Source organism: Oncorhynchus tshawytscha, linkage group LG24 (genome assembly GCF_018296145.1).
Source record: "Oncorhynchus tshawytscha isolate Ot180627B linkage group LG24, Otsh_v2.0, whole genome shotgun sequence".
Taxonomy (NCBI): domain Eukaryota; kingdom Metazoa; phylum Chordata; class Actinopteri; order Salmoniformes; family Salmonidae; genus Oncorhynchus; species Oncorhynchus tshawytscha.
This window is the reverse complement of record NC_056452.1, coordinates 24,040,239-24,049,788: the sequence shown is the minus strand read 5'-3', so window position 1 is coordinate 24,049,788 and position 9,550 is coordinate 24,040,239. Positions and strand designations below refer to the sequence as shown.

At 48.1% G+C, this 9,550-nt stretch overlaps 1 protein-coding gene across 1 annotated transcript; it reads right to left on the bottom strand.

Annotated features, from left to right (window-relative positions):
• Nucleotides 1-4,944: 4,944 nt before the first annotated feature.
• LOC121840697 (pepsin A-like) lies at nucleotides 4,945-8,784 on the bottom strand. Its single transcript, XM_042305562.1, has 10 exons — nucleotides 8,634-8,784; nucleotides 8,422-8,524; nucleotides 7,448-7,598; nucleotides 7,008-7,125; nucleotides 6,790-6,908; nucleotides 6,493-6,689; nucleotides 5,979-6,095; nucleotides 5,689-5,830; nucleotides 5,372-5,470; nucleotides 4,945-5,266 (listed from the first exon to the last, which is right to left on the bottom strand). The coding sequence occupies exons 1-10, from the start codon at nucleotides 8,752-8,754 to the stop codon at nucleotides 5,129-5,131; spliced, it is 1,305 nt and encodes a 434-aa protein (XP_042161496.1). The 5' UTR covers nucleotides 8,755-8,784; the 3' UTR covers nucleotides 4,945-5,128.
• Between the last annotated feature and the right edge of the window lie 766 nt (nucleotides 8,785-9,550).

The following is a 9,550-nucleotide window of genomic DNA, read 5'->3' as shown; positions in this document are numbered from 1 at the left end:
AGCTCGGGACCGAGGCAGCTCGGGACTGAGGGGAAGCTCGGGAGTGAGAGAAAGCTCTGGGAGCCAGAGAAAGCTCAGGAGTGAGAGAAAGCTCAGGAAGCTCAATGAGAGGAAGCTCAGGAGTGAGAGGAAGCTCAAGTGAGAGGAAGCTCAGGAGTGAGAGGAAGCTCAGGAGTGAGAGGAAGCTCAGGAGTGAGAGGAAGCTCAGGAGTGAGAGGAAGCTCAGGAGTGAGAGGAAGCTCAGGAGTGAGAGGAAGCTCAGGCAGGTAGATAGATCTACCAGCTCCTGGCTGGCTAGTGGTTTCAGCAGATCCTGGCTGACTGGCAGATCCTGGCTGACTGGCAGATCTGGAAGAGTCTGGCTGACTGGCAGATCTGGAAGAGTCTGGTTGACTGGCAGATCTGGAAGAGTCTGGTTGACTGGCAGATCTGGAAGAGTCTGGTTGACTGGCAGATCTGGAAGAGTCTGGTTGACTGGCAGATCTGGAAGAGTCAAAATGTTGACTGGCAGATCTTTGCGCTGGGCAGACTGGCGGCGCTGGGCAGACTGGCGCTGGGCGCTGGGCAGACTGTGCTGGGCAGACTGGCGGCGCTGGGCAGACTGGCGGCGCTGGGCAGACTGCGACGCTGGGCAGACTGGGAGGACGCTGGGCAGACTGGCGACGCTGGGCAGACTGACGACGCTGGGCAGACTGGCGACGCTGGGCAGACCGATGCTGGGCAGACTGGCGATGCTGGGCAGACTGACGGCGCTGGGCAGACTGGCGACGCTGGGCAGACTGGCGACGCTGGGCAGACTGGCGATGCTGGGCAGACTGACGGCGCTGGGCAGACTGGCGACGCTGGGCAGACTGGGGGCACTGGCGGCGCTGGGCAGACTGGCGGCACTAGCTGCTCCATATAGGCTGACAGCTCTGGCGGCTTCTTACAGACTGACCGCTCTGGCGGCTCCGTGCTGACTGGCAGCTCCTTGCAGACTGGCAGCTCCTTACAGACTGGCAGCTTTGCAGACGTGCAGACTGACAGCTCCGTGCAGACTGACAGCTCCTTGCAGACTGGCAGCTCCATGCAGACTGGCAGCTCCATGCAGACTGGCAGCTCCATGCAGACTGGCTGCTCCATGCAGACTGGCTGCTCCATGCAGACTGACAGCTCTGCTTCCATGTAGACTGGCTGCTTCATGCAGACTGGCAGCTCGGGCTGCTTCATGTAGACTGACAGCTCTGGCTGCTCCATGCGGACTGACAGCTCTGGCTGCTCCATGTAGACTGGCTGCTTCATGCAGACTGGCAGCTCGGGCTGCTTCATGTAGACTGACAGCTCTGGCTGCTCCATGCGGACTGACAGCTCTGGCTGCTCCATGTAGACTGACTGCTTCATGCAGACTGGCAGCTCGGGCTGCTTGTAGACTGACAGCTCTGGCTGCTCCATGCAGACTGACAGCTCTGACTGTTCCATGCAGACTGACAGCTCTGGCTGCTTCATGCAGACTGGCAGCTCTGGCTGCTCCATGTAGACTGACTGCTTCATGCAGACTGGCAGCTCGGGCTGCTTCATGTAGACTGACAGCTCTGGCTGCTCCTTGCAGACTGGCAGCTCCATGCAGACTGGCAGCTCTGGCTGCTCCATGCAGACTGACATCTCTGGCTGCTTCATGCAGACTGGCAGCTCTGGCTGCTCCATGCAGACTGGCAGCTCTGGCTGCTCCATGCAGACTGACAGCTCTGGCTGCTCCATGCAGACTGGCTGCTTCATGCAGACTGGCAGCTCTGGCTGCTCCATGCAGACTGACAGCTCTGGCTGCTCCATGCAGACTGACAGCTCTGGCTGCTCCTTGCAGACTGGCAGCTCTGGCTGCTCCATGCAGACTGACAGCTCTGGCTGCTCCATGCAGACTGACACATCTCTGGCTGCTCCATGCAGACTGACATCTCTGGCTGCTCCATGCAGACTGACATCTCTGGCTGCTCCATGCAGACTGACAATGCGGACTGACAGCTCTGGCTGCTTATGCAGGCTGGCAGCTCTGGCTTCTCCATGCAGGCTGGCAGCTCTGGCTGCGCTGAACAGGCGGGAGACTCCGGCAGCGTAGGAGAGGAGAAAGGCTCTGGCTGCGCTAAACAGGCGGGAGGCTCCGGCAGCGCTGTAGAGGAGGAAGGCTCTGGCTGCGCTGAACAGGCGGGAGGATCCGGCAGCGCTGTAGAGGAGAAAGGCTCTGGCTGCGCTAAACAGGCGGGAGACTCCAGCAGCGCAGAGAGGAGAAAAGCGCTGGCTGCGCTGAACAGGCAAGGCACACTGAAGGCCTGGTGCATGGTGCTGGAACTGGTGGTACTGGATCGAGGACACGCACAGGAAGCCTGGAGCGGGGAGCTGCTACCGGAGGACTGGAGTGTGGAGGTAGCACAGGATGGGCTAGACCGTGAAGGCGTACTGGAGATCTTGAGAGCAGTGTTGGCACAGGATGTGCAAGGCTAGGGATGTGCACAGGAGGCCTGGTGCGTGAGGCTGGCACCAACTTCACCAGCCGATAACACGCACCTCAGGACGAGTATGGAGCGCTAACCCAGGTGCCATCAAATCCCCAACACGTTCCGTCGGGCGAATTCCATGCAAAAAGCACCAACACAGCAACTCCCTCATTTCTCTCTCCTCCAATTTCCCCATTAACTCCTTCACAGTCTCTGGTTCTGGTCTCCTCCTTGGCTCCTCACGATAAACAGGGAGAGTTGGCTCAGGTCTGACTCCTGACTCTGCCACACTCTCCCTGAGCCCCCCAAGAAATTTTTGGGGCTGATTCTCAGGCTTCCATCCGCTACGCCGTGCTGCCTCCTCATATCTGCGCCTCTCAGCTTTCGCCGCCTCCAGTTCTTCCTTGGGGCGGTCCTGAGGAGGAATAAAAATTCTCCAGGCTGAGCCCAGGGTCCTTTACCGTCCAGTTCTTCCTCCCATGTCCATTTCTCCAGGTGGTGCAGCCTCTCCCACTGCAGCTGCTGCTGCTCCTGCTGCTGCTGCCTCTGTTGCCTCTCCTGTGGTTCCTGCCTGTTAACACGCTGCTTGGTCCGTTGGTGGTGGGTGATTCTGTAACGGTTTTCTAGTGGTGATGAAGGAGAGTCGGACCAAACTGCAGCGTGTCGATTGCGATCCATATTTATTAAACAAAACGTAAACACGACTAAACACTAAACACTACAAAACAATAAACGTAATGAAAACCGAAAACAGCCTATCTAGTGCAAACTAACAGAGAGTACAAGTAAGACACTAAGGACAATCACCCACGACAAACTCAAAGAATATGGCTGCCTAAATATGGTTCCCAATCAGAGACAACGATAAGCACCTGCCTCTGATTGAGAACCACTCAGACAGCCATAGACCTTGCTAGACAACCCACTCACACCACAATTACAAAAACCCCATGCCACACCCTGGCCTGACCAATTACATAAAGATAAACACAAAATACTTTGACCAGGGCGGACACTTGTATGTCGGCCCTGTATTAAAGAACATAAATGGTTAAAGAAAAGTGTGATAAATAAAAACATACACCAATTTAATTTAAGGACCAAAAACTGACAGCTGTGCCATATAAATTGCAAAATAGTTGGGAAGAGATTGTCCATGTACCCATTCCATGGCACATGGTTTATGAATTGATACGCAAAACAACGCCGGATGCAAAACTTCGAATTTTTCAATTTAAATTACAATACAAAATTCTTGCAACTAATAGAATGGTATATATATGAGCCATAGTCAATAAATCAATAATATAATAATTATTTTAGCAAAAATATATATTTATAATTTACAATCTGTAGAAGCTATGAGAATAGAAAGGTTCAATCCGTTTGTGAAGCATCACAGCACAGTTGAAAAATATATGGCAAATAGAAATCCAAAATGGATGATGTTCAGAGACAGATGGGAGAGGTTGAATGGAGCTGAAGAGTGGGACTAATAACAAGATAAACCATGTAAAACCTACGGGGTCTGTAAAATGTCTACAGGTTCAGAACTTTTGTCAAATAGCACAGTTACAAATAGAAATCTAACTGGATGGACATCAGAAATAGAGGAAGGACTGAAAACAAACAAAAAATAACTACTGTAAAATAGACTGTGTCTGTAAAAGGTGTATAAGGTGTATAAATTGAAGGTAAAAGCCGAAGTGTGTATTAGTTTACTTCAATTGGGGGGGGATCGGTGGTATTGTTTGCGGGGAATAATAATAAAGGTATATTCTTTTTAAAAGTATGTATGTCGATATAGGTATGTGTATTTATAAATGTGTATATGTATGCATTTGTGTATGGATATATATATTTACCCCAAAAATATTTGGGGGATTGGAAATGGTGCAGACAATTACATTGATGGAGCCAATATTCTTTCCGCAATATTAAACTGATCCACCACCTAAAAAATGATTTAATTTTTATAACATTGAGAGTGCTCTGACCCTGGTGCTGGAGGAGGTACGCAGCTGGAGGTTGAATGTTTGAAGGGGTACGGGACTATAAAGAGTTGGGGAACCACTGTTCTAGTGTATATTTAAATCATTACCACTCTCAGGAGAGTGGTACTTAGCAGAGATTTGGGCAAAGCGGCATTTTTTTATATTTTACGACGACCGTGTCCTTGAGAGTATTAACATCCATAATCCAATGTGCCTTGTCATTGTCAAAGGACTGGCTGGCTCAGTGAAGTGGTTGCCTACTTTTGCTTGACACAGCAAGTCCAACTCTCCAACCAACTCTGCCAGTTTTGGCACAGAGTTTGGGGCCATAGAGTAGTCACATGATTGGCCACATGGTGGCACTACAGGAAAGGAAGTGAATAGATGCATAGACATAGTTTTTATGTTTCCAGATTGATAATGCAGTGCGTACTTTATTCATAATCATAGCACGAATGAACCAAAAAAGACCATCAGACCACTTTATCATGACAAAACTTTTTTATTATTTTGAATGAACTAATTACAATTCTAGACATAGAGCAGTATCACTTCCTATCACAAACTACTCAAATTAGCTTTAGAATAGATACGATTGCACTGGAGAGACACCCTCATTTGGTTGTTCATATGGCGTTACGGGATCCATTGTTGATCTGTGTTGGATTATCTAGCCAGGGCCAGACCCACCATGTTCTGGGCTCTGCTGAAGATGGAATAGTACTGTCGGATGAAGATGTCACCCAGAATCCACAGGTCGGAGCTACTAGACTGGAGACCGGTACGGCAGCCATAGTAGGTGGACTGTATGGGTGGCAGAGAGAGAGAGAACATGTCAAAACAACATTACGATCACTTCATGGCTACCTAAGATCTACCACAGACACACACACACACACACACACACACCTGGCGGACGTAGGTGGAGGCTGGGAGAGTGAAGGCCTGTCCGTGGATGTGGAAGACCATCGATGGCATGTTGTTGATGTTGTTACAGTTCACCACATTCTGAAAAAGAGAGAGAGACAAATAGAGGGAGGAGAGAGAGGTATGAGAGGAGAGAGAGACGATGAATTAAACAGCATTTGCTTTGTGAGGTAGACTGTGTGAGTTCTTTTCTGGTTCTTGTTGAGTTATGTCAGTAGTGGTGATGGGAACACATCATTAACACAACGTTATGCCTGGTTCTTTGTGACACATCACCAAAACAATATCACATGACTTACGTCTCCGTTGGCGGAGTGGGCTCCCACAGCACGGGCCATGCTGGAGATGTCGGCCTGAGGTCCCACAATATTAGAGGTGCCGGTGTCCACGATAGCCTGGCAGCCGCCGTTACAGGCCACAATCTGGCCGTTCACAGTCACACTGCAATGGACACAGATATACACGGATCAGGAAGAGATGGCTGCTTGAGATCTGTACTTAACCACTTCATCTACCAGTTACATAGGATTATATAACCCATTAATAACCATTTATAACCCTATAAAACGTACTGGAACTGCAACAGTACCTGTCGACGGTGATCTGCCAGTACATCTGAGAGGACAGGGGGATCCATGCGATCTGGCCGGAGTAGTGGTTGGTGTCAACGCCTCCGAAGGTCACCATGCTACCTACCGCAGAGTTACTGGAGATGGACGACAACAGAGAGCGAGAGGGAGAGAGAGGGGAGAGAAGGGGAGGGGAGAGAGAGAGGGGAGGTTGGGAGAGAGAGAGAGAGAGAGAGAGAGGGGGAGTGTGAGGGGAGAGAGAAGGGGAGGTTGGGAGAGAGAGGGGGAGAGAGAGAGAGAGAGAGAGAGAGAGGAGGAGAGAGAGAGAGAGAGAGAGAGAGAGAGAGAGAGAGAGAGAGAGAGAGAGAGAGAGAGAGAGGGAGAGAGAGAGAGAGAGAAGTTGTGTCAGTTCATATTTCCAAGCCATGATGGTTTGTGGGAGCCATGTGGCTCTGGTCAACAGTAGTGCACTATACAGGCAATAGGGTTCCATTTCAGAAATAGCCCTGGTTGACCTCCACTCTGACCACTCACCGAGTCAGGTAGACAGAGAACATGTCCTGGTTGACGAGATGCTGGGTCATCATGTTGTCAAAGACTGGTGTGGCCTGAGAGGCAGCCAGGCGGGGGTAAGCCAGACCCAGGATACCATCAGCCTTCATATGAGCCATGAAGGGAGCCTCCGATTGACTCAGCCCAAAGATCTGGTTCTTCACAGGGATCCCACCCACCTACAGAGGACCAGGAAGAGGAGGATCATATTTGAGATAGTACTGAAACCTACACAATGTTTCCACTCCTCATGTTGTTGTGATGAATTCTGTTCCTTACCACAACGGTGTCGAAGCCCTCGAAGCCAGTCATACTGCCAGTACCGTATCGGATGGACAGGCTCTTCCCAGCATTCTTGAAGGTAGAGGACAAACTGGGGTTGAACCTTTTGTGGTTGGCTGGAAGGAGGGGAGACACGATTAGCCTGGGAGTGTTTGTGTGTGTGTGTGTGTGTTTGTGCGTGTGTGTGTGTGTTTGTGTGTGTGTGTGTTACAAACCGCAAGCTGCGCTGCTGCAGTAGACGGAGGGAATCCACAGGTTGGATGATCCAGTGTCAAAGATGACAGTGAAGGACTGAGGTGGAGTTCCAATGGAGATCACTCCAAAGTACGCCAACTAGAGAAGATCAAATAATGAAATAATCATTTGTATTAATAAATACCTCCCCCTACAAAGTACGCCAACTAGAGAAGATCAAATAATGAACTAAATATTTGTATGAATAATTACCTCAGCCTACCCTATGATATTATAAGAATATGCTGAATTACACCAGAATACCTATCGGTCATCAGTAATCGAATTGTTGATTTCAAACTAAAGTTTTCCTGGTGGATCAATAATTAATTTAGGAAGAAGATACCAAAAGATGTGCTTCAGCCATCTCTGCTGCCTTACATAGTGGAACGTGTTAAGTGCTATCCATTCTCATGCTTACATCAGCGTCGTTGGTCATCTGCTCATTGGAGACATATAGGCTCTGGTCGTCAAACCTGGTGGGGTTGAAAGGGAACTTCCCTTTGTACTCATTCCACAGACCCTGCTCCTCCAGGCTCTCCCTGGCACTCTTCCCCTTGATCAGCGGCACCCTGTGGAGGAGGACAAAGTCTGGTTGGGCAAGCAGCTCAGGTCCAGCAGGTTTCTGGTCAAAGGTCCAAGACCTTCTGGTCAAACCATTGTAATAAACGTTATGGCAGCATAGGCTAAACAACTGTGTGTGACTATTCAAATCATTCACTCATTTCGGGGTATTACACTTTTCACTGCCTTCTGATCTGTTGCGTAATGTAACTATAGGAGTATAGCAGGAGAATAGCAGGAGAATAGCAGGAGTATAGCAGGAGAATAGCAGGAGTATAGCAGGAGAATAGCAGGAGTATAACAGGGGTATAGCAGAAGTATAGCAGGAGAATAGCAGGAGAATAGCAGGAGTATAGCAGGAGAATAGCAGGAGTATAACAGGAGTATAGCAGAGTATAGTACAGGTGTATAGCAGGAGTATAAGCAGGTGTATAGCAGGAGTAATGTATAGCAGGAGTATAGCAGAGAGAATAGTAGGAGAATAGAATAGCAGAGTATAGCAGAAGTAAAGCAGGAGAATAGCAGGAGTATAGCAAGGAGTATAGCAGGAGAATAGCAGTATAGCAGGAGAATAGCAGGGTATAGCAGGAGTATAGCAGGAGAATAGCAGGAGTATAGCAGGAGAATAACAGGAGTACAGCATAAAAGGGGTATAGCAGGAGTATAACAGGAGTATAGCAGGAGTATAACAGGAGTATAACAGGAGTATACAGCAGGAGTAGGAGTATAGCAGGAGTATAACAGGAGTACACAGGAGTACAGCAGGAGTATAACAGGACTATAACACGAGTGTAACACGAGTATAGCAGGGGTATAGCATGATTAACATACTGGATGATGCATTCGGAGAGTGCTACCACGGCACACAGAACGATAGCCCACTTCATGATGTGATGTCTGGTCTCCTCAGCAGTCACCTGTAGAACTCGTTCACCTGTGCAAAGAAGCAATTCCTCAATCAACCCATCAAAAGCAATGTATCGCAATTCTTTTGCTCAGCGCAAATCAAGCGAGGTAGAGACCTTGAGAGGAACCAGACTCACCTGTAGATGCCTGTGGATGAGTGATCTGAGACGTGTGTGTGTGTTGTCTTATATACAGACGGTCCACAGTTCTAACTCTGCGTTGCTTTATCGCTACGATAAGAGAGTATCCACCTGCCATGATAAGTAATGGTGAAATAATGGACGACCTCGAGACAATGTCAATCTGACGATAACCTGTACAGTATGTTGGTTCCAACGGCTGCATTACAGTAATGTGTGTATACTGTTGAAAAGTGCCAGTTCTAATCATATAATGGCTAACCTGCCAGACTTCTCTCTAGGATATGAGATGACTTGTGTAGACTCAGTGATATAAAGTAAAGGTCCCCACTTGCAAATACCCTCCTATCAGCACACTTTTCCCTCACACGGTTTACTTTTGGATTAGGCAGCCTTATTAAGGCTACTGTTTCTCTGTTAGGACACGATACCTATCAGCCAGGGATTATTTCATTAACTAACATGGCACATTCACGACAACATTCACAATGTTAACAAATATCTTGGTGATTATTTAAAGATGAATGTCACTATATGTTTCAAATAGAAAACATAATGGACATTCAACACAAAACACAACATTACTTCTGGGCAAGTGGCCATATGTCTTCATTGATCATCAAGAAAAATATTTATGTCCTTTTAGATTTAAATAATAATCCTATTTAAATATTTTATTATACAATAGATACACAAGAAGTAAAATGTAAACAACCCCAACCCCCAGAATACATACAGTTGAAGTCAGAAGTTCACATACACCTTAGCCAAATACATTTAAACTCAGTTTTTCACAATTCCCGACATTTCATCCTAGTAAAAATTCCCTGTCTTAGGTCAGTTAGGATCACCACTTTATTTTAAGATTGTGAAATGTCAGAATAATAGTAGAGAGAATTTTTTATTTCAGCTTT

Bases quoted from the DNA above. Each gene is read 5' to 3' on its own strand.
- LOC121840697 (XM_042305562.1), bottom strand. From the start codon at position 8,754: ATGGCAGGTGGATACTCTCTTATCGTAGCGATAAAGCAACGCAGAGTT. The intron at 8,525-8,633 runs GTGAGTCTGGTT...TTCTTTGCACAG, and splicing joins TCATCCACAGGCATCTACAG to GTGAACGAGTTCTACAGGTG. The intron at 7,126-7,447 runs GTAAGCATGAGA...GATCTTCTCTAG, and splicing joins AGATGACCAACGACGCTGAT to TTGGCGTACTTTGGAGTGAT.